Source organism: Lemur catta, chromosome 3, assembly GCF_020740605.2.
Source record: "Lemur catta isolate mLemCat1 chromosome 3, mLemCat1.pri, whole genome shotgun sequence".
Classification (NCBI taxonomy): Eukaryota; Metazoa; Chordata; class Mammalia; order Primates; family Lemuridae; genus Lemur; species Lemur catta.
Window position 1 is genome coordinate 72,444,485 of NC_059130.1, and position 20,260 is coordinate 72,464,744.

Sequence of the window (20,260 nt, forward strand, 5' to 3'; positions counted from 1 at the left end):
TGGCTCATGCCTGAAATCCTAGCACTCTGGGAGCCAGTGGAGGGAGGATCGCTCCAGGTCAGGAGTTCGAGAATTAAGTATTCAGCCTGACTGAATTAACTGTCAAAAAGGGTATGATCTTTGAATTATACCCGCTGAGCCAGACTCACTTAACAACAATACTTAGCAATAAGTGAACAACAGTCTCCAAAGTTCAACACCAAATGAACACAAGCAGAAATAATTCTGTGACCTTTCTTACAAGAATGCACAGAAAAAAACACTCAATTTTTTAAAAAGGGGATTTAAACTATATACGAAATACATAAAGTGCTGTTTGTCTTGCTTTAAGTGCCCAAAGCAAAACGACCACGTTGGCACAATTTAAGGGGGAAAAAATTCCTTAGATTAAGAGCCAGGGTTTCGCAATCCCCAAAAGCCCTGGCCTTGCCTCTGAATTCTTCGTGTAGATCTAAAACACAGACTCTTTCGTAAGTAAATGCAACAGCCACGATCAACTGAAGCAGCCCAGCCCACGGAAGCAGCGACAAGGGCCTAAGGAAATGGTGTGCGTTAGGCCTGCCTAGGCTGGGGCGGCGTTAGCAAAAATGGTGATGGTGGACGATACTCACTCCGGCGGGAAGAGGCGCAGTTCGTCGATCTTGCCTAGGAAACCGAAGAGAGTCCGCATCTGCTCAGAGCTAGCGCTCGGGGAGACATTAGTCACCTGGATTACCTCGGTGCCGCCGCCTCCGCCGCCACCACCTCCACCACCCGGCCCGCCGCTGGGGCCCGGGCCCGCAGTGCTGGGGACGACGGTAGTGTTGCTCATGGCGCTGCTCGCGTTCTCGCTCCTGCTTTAACACATTAAACACACAACAAACAGTGAGAGGGAGGGGGAAGAGGAACCAGTTCGCGGGAGAGGAAAGGAAGGCGTCCGATGCTACAGCTACAGCTACAGCTACAGCCGCTGCCGCCGCCGCCGCCGCCGTTTCTCCGCCCCGCCGCACGCCGGGGGGAGGGGAAGAGAGCGCGCGAGTCCGAGACCACGAGAAAACAAACGGCCACCCCCACCTCGCTTCCAACCACCTCCCTCGCAGGCCAGAGCTCCCCACAATGCCTTGCGGTGCTCGGGCGCGTCACGGTCGGCTCCGCCCCGCGCAAGCCCAGCAGGCCTCGCCCGCAGCCGGAGCAACGCGAAAGGCACCGCGGTCTGTGGAAGGTGTCATCCCTCTTCACCCCGTTTTTCTTTTCTTTCTTTCTTTTTTTTTTTAATACCTTAGTGGAAGGTATTAACTTTTTTTTCTAAAAGCAAGCATTCACTTCTCCATAAAAATTACAGTTTAGCAACTATTGTTATTAATTAATAGCCCACGGTATTTCGTTATATACTGATAATCGTCCATAGATCTGTCCCGTTACTAAATAATACTTCCACCCTTGTTATCAAGATTTTCCTCCCACCACTATTAAATTTCGTAGACTCTTCACTGCACATAAAACTTGGCAACATTAAATTTGTAACTAAAACCTTAAGAAGAGGTACATTTTACGGTTACACTTACTAGTGCTTTGCAAGTTAATTTTATGTAACAAAAGCTGACTTTTTAAAATCATATTTTATAGTACTTACATATACTCAAGTATATGATCTGCAATTTCTGAAGAAAATGTTTCTTCACATGCATATTCTTGCTTAAGATAATTTTAAAGCTTTTGACCATAAAAACCTTGCCTAATTTTCAACCTCATCTGAACTATTCTCTCGATTGCATGTAGAGTTATCCAGTGACTTGCAGTTGCCCATACATGACAAAAATATCATTCCTCCATGCCTTGATGTAAGTTATAAATGACCTCCCTCATTTTATCAAACTGCCATCTTCTGTACAGCCTTCTTTTCCTCACTGCTACAACTTTTGCAAGCAGAGTTAGGGGCTGCTGTTTCTCTGCTCAATAACAAAGGATACATATACTTATTATTTACATATAATACATGTATAGCAGAGAAGGGGAAGCCTCCAAAGTTGCTAAGTTTTGGGTCAGCCCAGAACCTAGCACAATGTCTGTCACAAAGTCAGTGCCTAATAAATGTGATGATCACATGCACAAATATACCTTAAGGACAATGTCATTTATTCTAAATAATTTACTTGACCCTGCATATTTTTGGAGGCTAAAACCTTACAAAGTAACTACACTAGTGAATACCTGTTGGCATAATGCAATCAATAGTGTAATTTCTGAGATTAGAGCACAAGATTACTAAAATGTAAAGCCAACTGACTAGGCTAAATGACTTTTGCTAGTTCATACAAGGATGGGTTGACTGAATGTAAGCCTCAGCAAAATTACAAATTATGGCCTTTCTAGAAACCAATTTCTTAGCATTAGCTAGTGGCAAGACTTCCGAATTTTTTTTAAAAAGCATCCAGTTGTCCCTCTGTCTGTGGGGAATTGGTTCTAGGACCTCACTCACCCCCCGCAGATATCCAAAACTGAAGGATGCTCAAATTTGTTACATAAAATGGTGAAGAGCAGTTGGCCACCCTATCCTTGGGTTACACATACATTCATCGAAAATATTCAGAAAAAAGTGGATGGTCTGAACAGACTCTTTCTTTCTTGTTATTATTTCCTAAACAATATGGTATAACAACTATTTTATGTTGTATTAGCTATTATAAGTAATCTAGAGATGTTTTAAAGCTGGGGTCCCCAATCCCCAGGCCACGGACCAGTTCTGGTCCTCAGTCTGTTAAGGACTGGGCCACAGAGCACCCCCTTGCACCTCCTCCCTCCCTACCCTTCCCATCCATGGAAAAATTGTCTTCCATGAAAACTGGTCCCTGGTGCTAAAAAGGTTGGAAACCAATGTTTTAAAGTACATGGGAGAAAGTGCACAGATAATATGCAAATACTATACCATTTTATATAAAGAATTTGAGCATCCTGGGATTTTGGTATCTGCTGGGGTCCAGGAACCAATCCCCAATGAATACCCCTAGGGACAACTGTATTTGCATATATCTGAAGCACATCCTCTCATACACTTTGAAACATCTCTAGATTACTTGTACAGGTTGAGTATCCCTTATCTGAAATGCTTGGAACCAGAAGTGTTTTTGATTTTGGATTTCTTCCGATTATGGAATATCTGCATTATATTTACCAGTTCAGTACTAATCCAAAAATCTGAAATCTGAAATACTCCAATGAGCATTTACTTTGAGTGTCATATTTTGGAGTTTCAGATTTTGGAGCATTTAGGATTAGGGACACTCAACCTGTAATATCTAATATAATGTAAATGCTATATAAATAGTTGTTATACTGTATTATTTTTAAAATTTCTATTATTCTTATTGCTGTGCTTTATTAAAATTTTTTTTCAAATATTTTGATGGGAGTTAAATCCGAGGATGCAGAAACTGCTGATATGGAGGGTCAACTGTATAACTTATTGCATGTCACTCATAAATGAATACCTGTGACTACAAAGATTGTCTGGTGACTTATTTTCTCATTTTGAATCAGACAACATAACAGCCAATTACAGATTCTAAACAGTTCAATACTTATTAGGAGTACCTACTATATGCCAAGTATGCTACAATGTTCAACGATAAAGGGAAAAGTAACAAGGGGAGGGTTCATGCCTGATTTCTTTTTTTCATAAATGTTAATTTATTCTCTATGGTGGGTACACAGAAATCCTTTATATTATTCTATACTTTTCTGTGTGTTAGACATATTTCATAATTAAAATTACAAATTCAAACTAAAGAAAAAGACAGTTGTGATAAAATCCTTTAAACCACCAGAAACCAAGTTTATGAATAACAACTTACTGAACATACAAAAAGATGATGCTTTGATATGGAGAAACAAAGTGGCAAAAAAGAACTTTATTTAAATAAAGAAGATTTTTAAATATTTTATTTTGAAATCATCTAGCAGCTAAAAATAATATTGAACTTAAAGTCAGAAGACTGGCTTAAAATACTAGCCCTGTTATTAAGCATGTGATATGAGGAAATTACACTTCACTTCTAAGAACCTATCTCAGTTTCCTTGTCAGTCAAATGAGGAGGTGAATAATAATTTTGAGTTCCTTGTAGGTCTAATAAATAGATTAAATAATTAACTACCTTACATTATTGTCTGTTTCTCATAGAAATAAAATATATGCCTAAAGGCAAATAACAAATATATCAAAGCAAATAACAAATACAGCCAAATCTATGCTAGTTTTAAATCACTGTAGATTTCTTTAGGCTCTCAATTAAACAAGACTATAGATCATGCCTGTCTCATTCACTATATCTCCCATATCTTAAGAGGCAGTCAGAAACTTCACAAATTTCTTCAAATATTATGTACCTAACTATGTTCTAAGGATTTTCCTGTTAGAAGAAATATATCAGGGAAATGGAAGTCAATGTCTCTGATCTCATAAAACTTCAGGTCTAGTATGGCAAACTCTCAAAAAACAAAGATACAGACGTAAGAAGTAATGTGTTGTGATGAGATAAAATAGGATAGGAGATGGGGGAGACAGTGTTATCTGCTGAGACCTTAGCAAAAGGAGGAAGCAAGACATTTGAATTTCTGGGATTAGAGCATTACAGACAGAGGCAATAAGTTTAAATTTCAAAGAGACTTATAAAGAAATCCTGTCACGTTCTAAGTGAAGTGAAAGTACACAGAGAAGGATCACTTAGCTCACCTTTGGAGGTATGTTAGGGAAGGCTTCCAGTTATATTTGAACATAAATATTATCTGTTTTACTAAGAGTTAAGGCTATTGCTAATCCAGAGCAAAAAGTAATATCAAAAACATAAGGAAGCCCTGGAGTGGTGGCTCAAGCCTGTGATCCCAGCACTTTCTGAGGCCAAGGTGGGAGGATCTCTTGAGGCCAGGAGTTCAAGACCAGTCTGGGCAACATAGCAGTCCTAGCTAATTCGGTGGTTGAAGTGGGAGGATTGCTTGAGCTCAGGACTTTGAGATTACAGTGTGCTATGATTGGGCCAGCCTGGGCAACAGAGTGCAACCCAGTCTCTTAAAAAACAAAAACAAAAAAAATCCTAGGAAATAAATTGCTGCTTACAAATCCATAAATTTTAAAAAACTTATCTGCAGATCACTTTTCATTTCTAATTCTGTGAGTTAGAGAATTATATTTCTATCCTATTTCTAAGTCTATAAACTTAGATAATTCTATAAATATTAATGTTTAGTTGAAAATCAAAATTGTAAATTCCATACTCCCTTTTCTTCTTCTTCTTGTAAATGAAGTGGAGAAGATAAAGGATGAGCTAGCAGACAGATACAAACACACAGACACACATACACACCAGGACAGAAAAAAGTCTACCTAAGTTTATTTCCAAATACATGTTTCATATGGTTTAATCTATATTGTCCACAAATGACAAGGATTCTACATCTGTTTTTAAATTGACAAAGCAGGGCCTGTGAACATCCTGAAATTGTAGGCAAAAATCTGTATGTGCCCATTTTTCACAGCTTTGTCTTTATGATTAACATAGAGGAAAAAAGTAGTCTGAGCATTAAGATATTGTTCCCTACATCCATAGTGCACAGTATTCTCAGCTATAGTGCATAAGTATCACTTGGAAAATCAGTCAATTTATCTGTACAGATTTGCTTGTCTTTTTGATTGAATCAGATCAAAAGAAACATTTGGCTGTGGAAGTTCCAGGCATTCAATACCATCTTTTATGTTATACAAGATTCTTTTGGAGTCTCAATTGAGAAAAGGCCACTGGAAGGAAAGCTTCACAATCTTTAAAAAAAAATTTAAAAATCCAGAGGGAAAAACATCCAGTAGAGTTATATGCATCTTTAAGTAAATAGTTTCAAACATTTTGGTATTAGTTTTTCTTTTTCTTTTTTTTTTTTGAGACAGAGTCTCGCTCTGTTGCCCAGCTAGAGTGAGTGCCGTGGCATCAGCCTAGCTCACAGCAACCTCAAACTCCTGGGCTCAAGTGATCCTACTGCCTCAGCCTCCCGAGTAGCTGGGACTACAGGCATGCGCAACCATGCCCGGCTAATTTTTTCTATATATATTTTTAGTTGGCCAGATAATTTCTTATCTTTAGTAGAGATGGGGTCTCGCTCTTGCTCAGGCTGGTCTCCAACTCCTGAGCTCAAACAATCCACCCGCCTCAGCCTCCCAGAGTGCTAGGATTACAAGCGTGAGCCACCGCGCCCGGCCAGTTTTTCTTAATAAAAGAATTAGATGTTTGCACAGTTTGACCTTTAATTTTTTTCCCTATGTGGCAAAATTAACTTTCTCTTCATGAAAAAAACTTATTTTTAAAGACTTAAAGAACTGCAAAATATGAAAGTGTAGTCCAACTCACTAATAAGACTGAATTACATTAACTGAATGCACTTAATATGGCCTTTAATCCCTATAACACTTAAAAGGTGCTAGAGTGATTAATAATGCAGACCCTAGAGTCAACCTGAAGGGGCCCTACTACCAATTAAGATAATTGTGTGACCTTTAGCCCGTTACTTTTTGCTTCAGTTTTCTTATCTGAGTTAAGGGGATAATAATGCCCACCTCACTGGGGCAGTTGTGAGGATGAATGAGAATGCTAAAGAAATACTTAGAAAAGATTAATTACCATTATAATGCCGACTCTACAAATGAAGAAATTAAGGCTTAGAAAACTTAGGCAACTTGCTTAAAGCAAGTAACAGCGGAGCAGGCTGAGGTGAAAAAACAAAACCAAACCAGGTACTGTATTTCTACCAACTCGTCATAATAAATCCAGAAAAATTAAACTTATAAAATGGGAATGATAATGATTAGTCTCAGTTCTCTGTTATTTGATGAAAACCTTTCATTTTGAAAAATAAATGCTTAGCTTCAACTGGGCTCCATTTTATACCATCATTCTTTTTTAGGCTAGTACCCTAGACTAATTCTATTTTATCACTTACATGAAAGATATGACTCAGAAGAGTTAATTTCCATAGTGAGAAGTTTCTTATTTTAAACTGATAAGAACAGACACTACACTTGATCTTAGCCAAAAGGCTGAGAAGCAATTAGAAATTTCTTATTTTAGATTTCACATTTTAACATAGGTTTTTTTGTAGCATGTTAAAAAATTATTATATAGCAATAAATAATGTTAAATATTCAAACTATACAAATGTAAAAAAAAAAAGTTTTGTCCTTTATTCTGCCCCCTCCCACTCCACTCCCCTATGCATGTTCTCAACTACCATAATAAAGTACTTCCTCTAATTAGCCATGTGAGCTAATGTGCACCCTTATGTGAAAAATGGGGATAATGATACCATTTGAAGTTTCTAAGATTAGAAATATTATAGATATGAAGCACTCAGCAGAGTGCTCAGCACACAGGCATGCAACAACGTTATATACCATCACAGGAAAGTCAGTTTCCAACTCTCCAATTTCTTATCAATGGATGAATAACAATAAAGATATGAATTATACTACTATTAGATGCCCTCTCTCCTTTAAGAGGTTGCTGCAATGCAAACACAACATCAATATGAGATTTCAAATTTTCATAATCATTTTGATCTCAAAGGAGTACATAACCAAATACCATGCATAGACAGATGATGCTAAACAGTCCTTTTTTTATTAAGACATAAATGTTGGCCAGGCGTGGTAGCTCATGCCTATAATCCAAGCACTCTGGGAGGCTGAGCTTTGCGTTGTAGGTACCAAGTATTTAAATATCCACTAGTATTTTGACACCCCAATGATGGATACTTTACAATTATTTAGGTATATATAACTGTGATACTTTAAAGGATAGGGAAAAAAACTCAAGTAGAAAAAGAATTGTGGGCAGTCTTGAAGGTATTCTGATAGTTAAATTGGCATTTATCCAATTGCAATTTTGAGTATAAATATGCAATCTAGAAGTCTGAGTATCATCATATTATAAACTAACAATCGATTGTGATTTCAACAAACTACCACATTATTCATATTTTTCCTCTTATTGTGAAATTGACACTAAGGGATAAAGTCTCAGGGACCATATTGTGTCTCATTAAAACTGTAGGGGAGCTTTGCTCATACAGAACAATACTTAACATTTATAAACATTTTCTCCCTCTTCCTTTTTAAAGTAAATGAAGTTGCAAGCTGAATCCAATTGGACAAAAATGTTTGCAAGGGGTGATATGAAGTCAAATTTTAAAAGAGTGGATTTTGATAAAAATTGATTCTTAAACAGACTTACTTGGTAGTGGGTTTGTTTGTGTTAATGCAAAGATAGAATGACACTGCAAGAAATATTCTGGGTTTGGTGCCCTAACTTTCCTCTATATTACTTTACTAATTTAAAGCAAAAAAAAAAAATGATAAAACACAATTAAGATTAAAATTGAGACCTTAAGTCAGAGAACATATTAATCTTGGAAAAAAGTGCAAGAATATTAAATTAGGTATTAAAGATTAGGAGTAATGATCACTGGTAATAGTAGGAAACATTTCCAGCTGATTTTAGAAGAACCAACAAACAAATCTTAATACCACAGCACTTTTTAAAAAATAACACAAGCAAGATTGTTTCGGTTTATTTTTTTCAATAGAAAGAAAATAAAACAAAAAATAGAATAAAAGCACTTTTGATAAATTTTTTTACTAGTTTTTCCACTTTTCTTCAAGTAAAAAACACTAACATGTAAAAAGCTTTTTTATAAGAGGAAAATAAAAATGATATTTTCCTAAATCCTAGGGGCTAAATATTTGTTGTACTGAAAGTAGAGAGAAATACAAGACCGAACATTAGAATCAAATATTAAACCTCCCAGAGCAAGCTAACTATTTCATGATTAAAAAGTATGAAAAGAAGCAGAGGGAACACAAAGAAAACAGAAATGTATAATCCAAAAGAAAATGGATCAGAAATAAAATGGTAATTTTTCTTTCCATCAGAAAAAATGACCACATATTACTCCAATAATAACAACATGATACAATTCAAAGCCACATTTGAAACTATGAATAAAATATGTACTTCCTTCAAACAAATAGTAAAGAATTTTTTCTACCAGCTTCTTTTAAAAGTTGGCAGTTATAAGCCTGAAAAGAAAACAAATGTGAAACTGCAAATTAAAATTTTTAAAGAAAACTAAAATGTTCTCTCAATAAATAACTTTTACCATAAGGCAGCAGCTCTCACAGACAAGGCAATATTCTGAACGATACCATAATAGTGATTCAAAATAGGCTAAATCTGTTACATTACACAAAAAGAAACTTCCTAGAAATGTCTGCAAAGACACTTTGCTTGTACTTGATTGTTTTTTCAACAAATGTGCTTGAAAAATCTACACAAATTAACTTCATTTTCCTTTATTACAATTTCAGTTACAGCAATAATCCATCCTATCAATTGTACCTTTCTCTTTGGAAAAAAATCTAACATGTAGCAATGTTCATAAGAGTAATACAGCCACATGTGAAAGTATCTTATTAAATTTTAATGGTAAAGACAAGCTGCTCTATACTTTGATAATAGTCTTACTTTCCATGATGAAACAGAAGAGCACTCTTTGGCCAATATAATTCTTAGGCTTAACATATGTTTGGTTTCTTAACTTTCTTTTTCATTTAACAAAGAAACTTAAAGGAAAACCTTCCACTACTTAAATAAAATGAACATAATAAATTGTAGCTAGACAATTCTGTTACAAAAAGCAGCTGGTGCAGTAGTCTCCAACTCTGACAGGAGACATCCATTTCATATTATTTTAATGTTGTATATATAAAGTCTATTTTTTTAAAAAAGCAAATACTTTGACTTAAATGCCCATGTTGAAAAAGGTTACAGTTTTGGTCTTTAATGCATTCTTCTTAAAGTAATACAATTGAAATAAAAAGCTAATTCTAATATAATTATATATAAATACAACTGCTTTTTCACAAAGAAGCTCAATTCAAGTCACTTAGCTTTCAGTTTCTATTAAATTTGAGATAAAACATGTAATTTTCCCAATTGCACTGTCACTTTTCACTGTCACTCACCTAATCTGCACTTGATAGGCAAGTACATTTTGTACTGTAGCTATATACTGTTAAATTCTTTACATATGTCAGTTTATATCTATTGAAGTTTACCACAAGTATATAAGGCCACTTGGATTTCTCAGAATTACTTTGCCATTAAACATATGTTTCTCTTTTACAAAATGAAACAGTGTTTTGACATAGTATCATTAAATGTCAATAATGAAATATTTAACTTCAAGAACAAATGAATGAAAAATTTATACTTTCTTGAGTATTTTTAATAAGTTGAGCTAAAGAAGATCTATTGTAGGGGCAGGGGTGGCTACCTTAAAATTTTATACTTGAGCAATTCATTCTCTAAAGGTAGGCTGTTACTCCCTACAAAAGAGAAAAAGGTTGTTCTCTAATAAATAAATCTCTTTAAAACAATTGAAGTGTCCCTTAAAATGATTCCAGGATTTAAAAAAAGCAGGTTGGAAATTATGAAAAGCTGCTAGTCAAGTCATGGTGGTTAACAAGGTTTTGGAGACAGATTCAGGTTCAAATTCCTGGTGACATCACTTACAGAAACTTGTGACCTTGGGTAAGTTTCTTAGCTCCTTTCAGCATCAATTTCATTTGCAAAATTGGTCATTGTTGTTAAATAATAGCAAACAGAGGTATTATTGGCACTGAGTCTGGCACTTAATAAAGGCTCAATAAGGTAGCTATTGTCATTATTGTCAAGACAAAGCTGATTAATGATCTTGCAAAAGCTGCAATGGTCCTTTTGTTTTAAAACCTGCTCTTTCCTGGCTTAGTAGGGTAACTACTGGTATCCTTCTGTTGTTCACTTACCGTAAAGGACTCTCTACAGAACTACAAAGAAATAAAAGGGTAGGGTGTTAAAAACTGAATTTCACAGTTAGCAAGAACCTGGACTCGGGTAAAAATGCAGGATGCTGAATTTGTCAGAGGGCTGTCATCCTACCTTTCAACTATGCTACTGATCCCCGCTAGACTTGATGGCGGTTAGAAGGATATTTTCCGGCATATGTTTCTAAAATAAACTCACTTCAGGTAAAAGAAAAGTCAAGTATCCAGGACAGTACGTGCCATGCAAGATTAATTTTTTTTTTCTGAGGCAGAGTCTTGCTCTGTTGCCCAGGCTAGAGTGCCGTGGCGTCAGCCTAGCTCACAGCAACCTCAGACTCCCAGGCTCAAGCGATCCTCCTGCCTCAGCCTCCCGAGTAGCTGGGACCACAGGCGTGCGTCACCACGCTCGGCTAATTTTTTTCTATTTTTAGTTGCCCAGCTAATTTCTACTTTTTTTTTTTTTTTTTTTTTTTTTTTTTAGTAGAGACGGGGTCTCGCCCTTGCTCCAGTTGGTCTCGAACTCCTGAGTTCTAGAGATCCTCCCGCCTCGGCCTCCCAGAGTGCTAGGATTACAGGCGTGAGCCACCGCGCCCGGCCTGCAACGCTAGTTCTTAATAATTGTTAACTAAATCAACAAGCTGTACATTTGAAATGGAAACTTTAATTCCCCAGGAAACACCGATTTATTTAACAAAATTTTCATTTGCAATTCTGAACTCGAGTCCTTTCTCTCACCAAGCGCTCAAGATTTAAGCTTTTATCTTCACTTAATCATTTCAAAATGTTTCAGCGGTAAGAATTATTATCCCTAAAGTAATGAAAAGGGATGAGTTTTAGAAGTGGTCGAGTAAAACGTCTAAAGTTACACAGTTTGTAAAGCGGCAGCTGGGATTCGAACTTGCAGTTTTCTGAGGTGTCTGTGCTACACCAAAGTTTGCGCCACTACCTGTCTCCCTAAACTGTCCCCGTGGACAGAACAATTCTTACATTTTAAGCTTTTCTTTTTCTTCTGTGTTGTCATTCCTTCCATTTCACATTACCGCCTATGCTGGACTCTAACCTCAATACAACAAGGGGAATGGTGTCAGAGAACGGGCCCGGAGAACAGGAAATGCATGTCACTCCGTACGCCGGAGGGAGGTCTGGCGCCACCACCACAAGCGACCAACACGGGCTGGGGTCCAGGGAGGCTGCAGACCGCGCCCAGGTCTCAAGTTTTAGTCAAGGCCCACGTTCAGAATAGGAGAGGGGAGAGGACATGGTTATCCTCTCCTGGCCCCTTCACCACAGCAGAAACACAAAGGAGAAGGTTGGAATGGCAGTAATGGTGCAAACGATAAACCCCAAGTTCGTTAAACGCACTTACTCGAGCGAAGTAATTCCAGGACGCTAGGCCTGCACCGGCAACGGAACGGGCTCCTGTGTCCTCCAGCCCCCGGGGCTGACGGTGACGACATCGGGCCCGCGCCGCAGACGGCGAAGGCCCCGCGCGGGGCCACGAGCCCGGCGCACCGAGCGCGCGCTCGCGAAAGGGGCGGGGCGGCTCGGCGGCGCCACCTTTGAGCGTCACGGGTGGGGCCGCTGCTTTGGGGCGGAGGGGGCTGAACATGTCGCGCCTGAGGGGAGTAGCCGGGAGGGATCCCCGAGCGGGGTTCAAACCTGATGGGAGAGACTGCTGTACCTCCGTACCCCAGGGGCTGTTAAAGGCAGCGAGGAAGAGCGGCCAGTTAAACCTGTCGGGTAGGAACCTCAGTGAAGGTAAGACCCTGAAGTAACGACCCGATTGTGTGTCCTGCTCCAAAGCCTCGGACCCGACAGCTTCCCTTCCTTCTGGCCTGGCTCTGGCCCTTTCTCGGGCCCGTAGCCTGGATCCCTGTGCTCTAACCTAGGCATTTATTACATTTCGCCTGCTTGGTCAGCCCGGTTCGGTTCTTCCTCTGGCTGCAGCAGTCTGTGGTGAAGGGACCCTACGGGGAATACGGTCAGAATTTAAACGCGTTGCTTTCCATGATTCCTACATTCTGTGAAATAAGCGGTATAATGTGTGACGAAATTAGCTATTAGATGGTGAATTAATACTTTCTTTGGCCTTCATTTTCCTTCTCTTTATGTGATCCCTAAGGGCACTAACCAACGTTAAAATTTTATGTGTTTTTTTTATCTACCCTTTTGTGAGATTCAAATGAGTCCCACTGTTCCTTGCTGAGAGCCTCTTCATGCAACTGGGCAGCATCCTAATTACAAGAAATAATGAACGTGTGTTCTAAACTGAGCATCAGGTTAGACGTTGCATTAAGTGTTTGCATTTGGGACCATCCTGAGAAACCTTGATAAAGACTAACAAGCACAAATCTCCATACCACGAATGAATGGCCAGATGCTCTTATTATCTGTGTGTTGTGTGTGTGTGAGAGAGAGGAAGAGAGAGAGGCCGAGAAGGAGATGGAGAAATATAGCATTCTCCCTATAATGTTTTTCTCTACTTATATTCGGTTTTTAGACTCTGATTAAAACCTTCCCTTTTCCTTCTAATGATTGTTTCTTATTGTGCCATGTATAAAGTAGACCAGGCAAACAAATACTTGCTGAATAAAAGGATGTATGACATAGAATCCCTGCTCTACCTGGAAGAGTTTTTAATGAATAGGAACATAAACATTTTCAAACTACAGATGTGCATACACATACACTTAATTTTACCAAAGCCTGGAACATTTTCCCCTAAACCTGCATAGCACTCACTCTTTTGCTTTTTTTAGGATTCTGCTCAGAGGCCACATCTCAGAGAGGCCATTCCTAACTGCCTTATCTAAGTACCATTGCTAACATTATTCTCTTACCTGTTTAATTTGTAATAGCATTTATCACTATCAGAATTTATATCATTAGTTTATTGTCTTTTCTGCTCTCCATCTAGAATGTTAATTCAGGGTTTTGGTCATTGTTGTATTCCTATCACCCAAAATAGTGCTTGGTACATAGGAGATTCTGATTAAATATAGTGGAAACAATTAAGAAAGTGAATAAGTATTCTCATATGCTAAGTGGTATGCTAGAATGTACTTATTGACTGGACCCAGGTGGATTAGTTTGTTAAATTTATAGGGAACAAATAGAGTTTGACTCTTAGGACCATGATGATATGGCTCAGGACTGTTGAGGTTATTATTGTATAAACAGAGCCTAACATAATACTTGGCACATAAAATGATGTTAAGTGAGTAAACAGTATGTCATAGGAGGAAAAAGATATAAATGGGAGAGGCTCATGGTATTTGTAACTTATATATCGAAAAGGAATCCCTGTTACCATAATACAGAAGGTCTTTCCCTGTCGTATGTAAGCCTTTTAGTTTCATCACTTGTCACTCCACATTTGATACCCAAAGCCTATAATTCTGAACTATTTGTAGTTCCTTATGGGGTCATGCTTCTTACCTTCCTGTCTTTGCTCATGTAGCATTGAGGTGCTTAATTATTCTGTGCCTTAGTCTCTCATTTATGATATGGGAGTAATCATAGGACCTAATAAGGTTTAAATGAGATCATATAGGTAAAGTGCCTGGTACATAAAAAGTACACAGTAAAAACTGGCCATTGCTGCTATCATGGCAATAGCCTCCTAACTGGTTTCCTGGATTTCTTGTTTTAAATCTTACAGTTGCTACTCAGGAGGCTGAGGCAGCTTGGATAACATAGCAAGACCCAGTCTCTAAAAAAACAAATAAAAAAAATCTCAACACTCTTAGTGTTATTACCAAGAGTCATCTTTCCTTAACACAGATCTTAAATGTCACTCAAAACATTTGATGAATTTCCATAGCTCAGAAGATACAGTATAGACAGCATAACATGCAAAAGGCTTTCTAAATCTTTTCCTTCTGCTATGCTACCTCCCATCTCTTTTCAGAATTCAACGCTTTAATAATAACAAAAAATAATTACCTTTTCCCCGAAACAACTATACATTAAAATTTTTTAAAACCGTTTTAATGAAAGTTGAGCAGTTAGTATGCTGTATTCTTATATGCCCCCCCAGCTTACTGTTTCCTCTGTTATTAACATCTTGCATTAATGTAGTAAATTTATTGTAATTTATGAACCAATATTGATACATTGTTATTAACTAAAGTCCATAGTTTACATTAGGATTCATTGTTAGTGTTGTACAGTTCTATGCCTCTTGGCAATGTATGTCATGTATCCACCATTAAGAGTATCATACAAAATAGTTTCACTGCCCTAAAAATCCCCTGTGCTCTACTCATTCATTCCTTACCCACCTTCCCTTGAACCCCTGGCAACCACTGATCTTTTTACTGTTTCTGTAGTTTTATCTTTTTGAGAATGTCTCATAATTGGAATAATATCAGGATGTAGCCTTTTTAGGCTGGCTGTTTTCAACAAATAATATGTATTTAAGGTTCCTCCATGTCTTTTTGCTGACATAATAGCTAACTTCTTTTTATTGCTGAATAATATTCCATTGTATGGATGTTTATTCATTCACCTTTTGAAGGACATCTTGGATGCTTCCAGTTTTTGGCAGCTATGAACAAAGCAGCTGTAAATATTTGTGTTCAGGTTTTTTTGTGGATATAAGTGTTCAATTAATTGGAGTAAAAACCTAGGAGTGTGATCACTGGTTCATATGGTAAGATTATGTTTAGCTTTGTAAAAAATTGCTAGAGTCTCTTCTAAAATTCTTGTGTCATTCTGCATTCCCATGAGCAATGAATGGAAGCAGCTATTGCTCCACATCCTCACCAGCATTTGGTATGAACAGGTTTTTTTGATTTCCCCCATTTTAATAGATATATTGTGTTATTCCATTGTTTTAATTTGCTATTCCCAAGGGACACATGATGTTGTGCATCTTTTTATATGCTTATTTGCCATCTATATATTTTCTTTGGTGAGGTGTCTGTTCAGATCTTTTGCCCATTTTTTAATTGCATTGTTGTTGTTGTTGTTCCTGTGTTGTTTTTTTTTAGTGGAGACAGGGTCTTGGTCTGTCACCCAGGCTGGAGTGCAGTGGTACAGTCATAGCTCACTGTAACCTCAAACTCCTAGGCTCAAGTGATCCTCCTGCTTCAGCCACCCAGAGTGCTAGGATTACAGGCATGAGCCACTGCACCTGGCCTGGGTTTGTTTTCTCATTGTTAAGCATATTTGCCTTTGATTTGTCTTTTTATGCTCCGTAACTGATGGTTCAGTGAATAAGTGATGTATAGAAGTGGGGCAGTGGCCTGTTGGTTATGGTTCTTAAAATCCATGTTATATGAAGTCTAGATAAAAGCTACAGAGGTGTTTTTTGACATAGTCAAAACAAGTCTTACTATCTTTATTTCTACCCAAAAAAATTATTACCTCAACTTATGAGCTATATTCAAAACATATTTTTAAACATGGCTTATTTCAGAGTACTGTACATATATGTCTGTATATATAAGGTATTGTATATGAAACGTATGAGATAAATGTTAAAGTGTTTTGTATACTATAAGGAGTTACACAGATCTTTCAGATATTGTTCTGTGTCCTGAGGAAATAAAGATTAGTGACACCTTCAAACAATTCAGTCTCATAAACATTTTAACATAAGTTTTATTTATTATTAAAAATTGTACTTGTTAAATAATAATTTAAATTTTCATATTATACTCCAATTCTTTCTCTCCCCCTTCGTATTTACATGGTCATATTAGTAATGTATCTGTAAAGTACAGTCATGCCCATTATTTCTATGTTGGACAAACAAAACTTAGCCTTTAATTTTGATGCATATAATGAAAAGCAGTTAAAATTCTTTTGATTCTTAGGTGGTGGCCTTCTTGTATTGATTTTTTCTTAATGGAAGCTCTACAAGGGCAGTGAGAGATTTTATTAACTTGGTAGAGCTGTTAACTGGTACCCAGTCCAGTTCGTCAGTAATAGAGGGCAAACAGGTAAACCTATTAGAGAGAGTAAGTCTTGAGGGCATTAACTTTTACCCGTAACTGAAATCTAGTTATTCTTTAGAGTGTTTAGATACACAGTTGATCCTTAAACAACACGAGGATTTGGGGCACTGACCCCCAACTGCATAGTTGAAAATCCACGTATAACTTTTGATTCCCCCCAAACTTAATTATTAATAGCCTGCTCTTGACTGGAAACCTTACCAACAACAGAAATAGTCAATTAACACGTGCTTTGTTATGTGTATTATATGCTGTATTCTTACAATAGGAAGCTAGAGAAAAAAATGTTGCTAAGAAAATCGTAACGAAGAGAAAATATATTTACTGTTCATTAAATGGAAGGAATCATCATAAAGGTCTTCATCCTCATTGTCTTCACTTGGAGTAGGCTGAGGAGGAAAAGGAGGGATTGGTCCTGCTCTCTGAGGGATGACAGGTGGAAGAAAATCTGCATATACGTAGACCCATGCAATTCAAACCCATGTTGTACAAGGGTCAACTGTACTTTATTTATGTGGGCTCTAGTTCTTTTATGAATATACTATTATTTTCTTGTTTATAAAATCAGAAATATACATCTACTGCAGAAAGATTAGAATCTATATAGAAAAGCATAAAAATGGAAATGCATTCAGGGTTAATCTCTGTTAATGTTTTGGAGGTTTTTCTTCTAATATGGTAGTTTTTTTGTGTGTGACTGAGTATGTATAATTTGACTTCTGTTTTTTATATTTTTAACAAATTTAAAATTGCTTTTCTGACTTCTATTTGTATGTTTTTTTAATGTCACTTGAAAAATCCGATTATTTTTTAATGGCTCTGTAATAGTCCATCTTAGGACTACTCTAATATATATTAATATTTAAACATTCAAATATTGGCAATTTTGAGTCATTCTTAGTGTCACTTCTATAACTTATTTAGAAAGGTATTCTCAAAGAGAAATAATTGTTAATAACCAACTTCAAAGAAGAATGTTGTAAATATTCTGGAAATTTTAAGTGACAGCTCTTTTTATGAGCATATATCATCAGTTTGGTTCAATATAAATATTGCAGCTCTTTTTCATTGGACTAGAGAAAATGAAAATGGAGTTGTAAAGGAGTTAGTGATTGTTGTTTTCTGGTTGCCTGACTGGCAGAACAATAGGTAGGAATGTTATCGGGTGTTTAAAACTGAGGAAAAGTAAAAGGTGTTAAAGCTGATATTTAAAACTGGGTGATGGGTACATGGAGTTTTATTTCATCATATTCTTTGTCAAACTTATGCATGTTTGAAATTTTACATAAAACCCAACTCCATAGTAATTTTTTCCCCATTTATATGCTATTGACATTCATTTTTACCTTGTAGTTTCTATTTCATACATTGGTAAACTACTTTTAGGATAGCTCCACAGAATTCCTCAGTAATTAGGACTATAGGTATACCTTTTAGTGGTTCTTCAGATGGGAGGATACGATAGTGACATGAATCTTGATGCTATAAGTTCTGGAAGAAATTGGGATACCTCACAATTAATGGGAAAAAGAATGAGCAGAAAGTCATAGTTTATAGAAAAGCAAATTGATATATGTTCAAAAACAGTATAATCTTAACAATTATCCATGTCTAGATAGTTTCCAACAAGACAATGTTTAGTAACAAAAATATCTAAAATAATAATGATAAAATATTAACACTCATTTAGTGTAGTTGATGGGTAACGAGTATTTTTATTGTGTTGTGTGCAAATTTCATGTCAGTAAATTCACATGTCAGTTTCTGGCTGAGTTATGTTTCTCATTGCCACTCAACCATCCATACCTACACACCAAAATAATAATGATAAATTTAATGGTGCTTTGGCTTTCAAATCGTTTGGGAAGAGTGAAATTATTTTGTTTTGCTTCACTTTAAGAATAAACCTTGAGCTACAAACAGAAATGCAGGTGGATTCGTTTTTTGTGTTAGTCTCATTTGCTGAAGATTCAGTGGTAAATGAATAGAGAAGCAGAGGAGAATACCTAATCAGAAATATGGGGTAGGAGAGGGATCTTATAATGTATTCTAATATGAATATAGGTAGCTAATTTTTTGAGTATAAGTCTCCTGACTTTCAGGGGCTTTGCTTTGTTTCCGTAACATCACTGTATCAGATTAATTATTCAGAATTGCTGTTCAGTGTCCTGAATTTGCATCTTTGATTACACCTTTCCATTTAATCTTTGGTGATTTTGAAATGATAGTGACAGCAGATGATTGCCTTGATATAGAGCTCAAAGTTCTACATCATCTCTATATATAGTCCTACTTTTTGCAAGGAATGAAGGATTATTTAAAATAGTTGTGCTACAGTACTATAGCAAGCAACCTTTTGGATCTTCAAGTTTTGTGGTGACAATGTGGGCTCTCCTTGTTCAACTTGTACAGTCTTATTTGTTGTATTACACAAGTTCTCATTTGCTGCAATAGAATAACACAATGTTGTATGGTGGGGTGAGAAATAAAACTGCATGTCAGGTAAAATAGAGAGTAGCCACCTGAGTCAGATATTTCTCCCAAATAAAAATGGAAAGCAAAACAATATAGCTCTGCCAAGGTTTGAATCACATCCCTAGTACTTAACTAGCTTTGTAGCCCTGGGCAAATTATATGTTCTCTTTGTGCCCCATTTTTCTCATCCATAAGATGGGAATAGTAATAGCACCTACCTCACATTTGTCACGAGGTTTAAATGAGTTAGGATGTTAGAAGTATTTATAAGTGTTAGCTATTATTAGCTAATATTACAAGCCCTTTCTGAGCGTTAGTATATACTTCTGTTATAAAAATTGTAACATTACATATAGATGTTGATTTCCATGCCTTCTCTGTTAGCATAATGGTAGGGTCCCTTCTTTATTTGTCTTATATATGTGCTGTGCGATGTATATACCTAGTAGAAAGAAAAGTTTAATGAAGTTGAAGTTGAATGAAGTGAGAGTTAATATGTAAAATATATATTACATAGTCTGTTTTTGAATAAAATCAACTTTCACTATAGCTACAACCTATTGCTCTTTGACTTATTTGAAATTTGTTTCAGAAATTATTTTTAATATATAAATTGAATAGCTATTACAGAGCATGTTACTTAGTAACTACTTGTTTTCATTTTTTCTTTTCTTTTTTTCTTTCTCTTTTTTCTTTTTTTTGTGGTGTTGTGGTGGTGGAAATAGTGCCTCAGTGTGTCTGGAGAATAAATGTAGATATCCCTGAGGAAGCTAATCAGAATCTTTCATTCAGTGCTACTGAACGATGGTGGGAGCAGACGGATTTGACCAAACTAATCATATCAAACAATAAACTTCAGTCACTTACAGATGACCTTCGACTGCTGCCTGCACTGACTGTACTTGATGTAAGTTGACTGACTATAAATATGGGTTATTAGTTGAAG

General features: G+C 36.7%; 2 protein-coding genes and 1 pseudogene across 8 annotated transcripts in view; 1 reads left to right on the forward strand and 2 right to left on the reverse strand.

The window, feature by feature from the left end:
• SRSF11 (serine and arginine rich splicing factor 11) overlaps nucleotides 1-12,345 on the reverse strand; it is a 42,276-nt gene extending 29,931 nt beyond the window's left edge. For 2 of the 7 annotated variants that reach the window (XM_045547759.1, XM_045547756.1), the window contains exons 1-2: nucleotides 12,243-12,345; nucleotides 612-833 (exon numbers count right to left, since the gene is read on the reverse strand). In XM_045547759.1, coding sequence (XP_045403715.1) covers nucleotides 612-811 — 200 coding nt within the window. In that variant the 5' untranslated portion in view covers nucleotides 812-833; nucleotides 12,243-12,345. Of the gene's footprint in view, nucleotides 1-611; nucleotides 1,100-12,242 lie in introns of those variants that run through there. The other 5 variants (XM_045547761.1, XM_045547758.1, XM_045547762.1 and 2 more) reach the window with 3 other exon arrangements.
• Nucleotides 6,960-7,066, reverse strand: LOC123636078 (annotated as a pseudogene).
• Nucleotides 12,346-12,351: 6 nt separating the features above from the next.
• Nucleotides 12,352-20,260, forward strand: part of LRRC40 (leucine rich repeat containing 40) — a 53,939-nt gene continuing 46,030 nt past the window's right edge. The window contains exons 1-2 of the mRNA XM_045547755.1: nucleotides 12,352-12,634; nucleotides 20,040-20,221. Coding sequence (XP_045403711.1) covers nucleotides 12,484-12,634; nucleotides 20,040-20,221 — 333 coding nt within the window. The 5' untranslated portion in view covers nucleotides 12,352-12,483. The remainder of the gene's footprint in view (nucleotides 12,635-20,039; nucleotides 20,222-20,260) is intronic.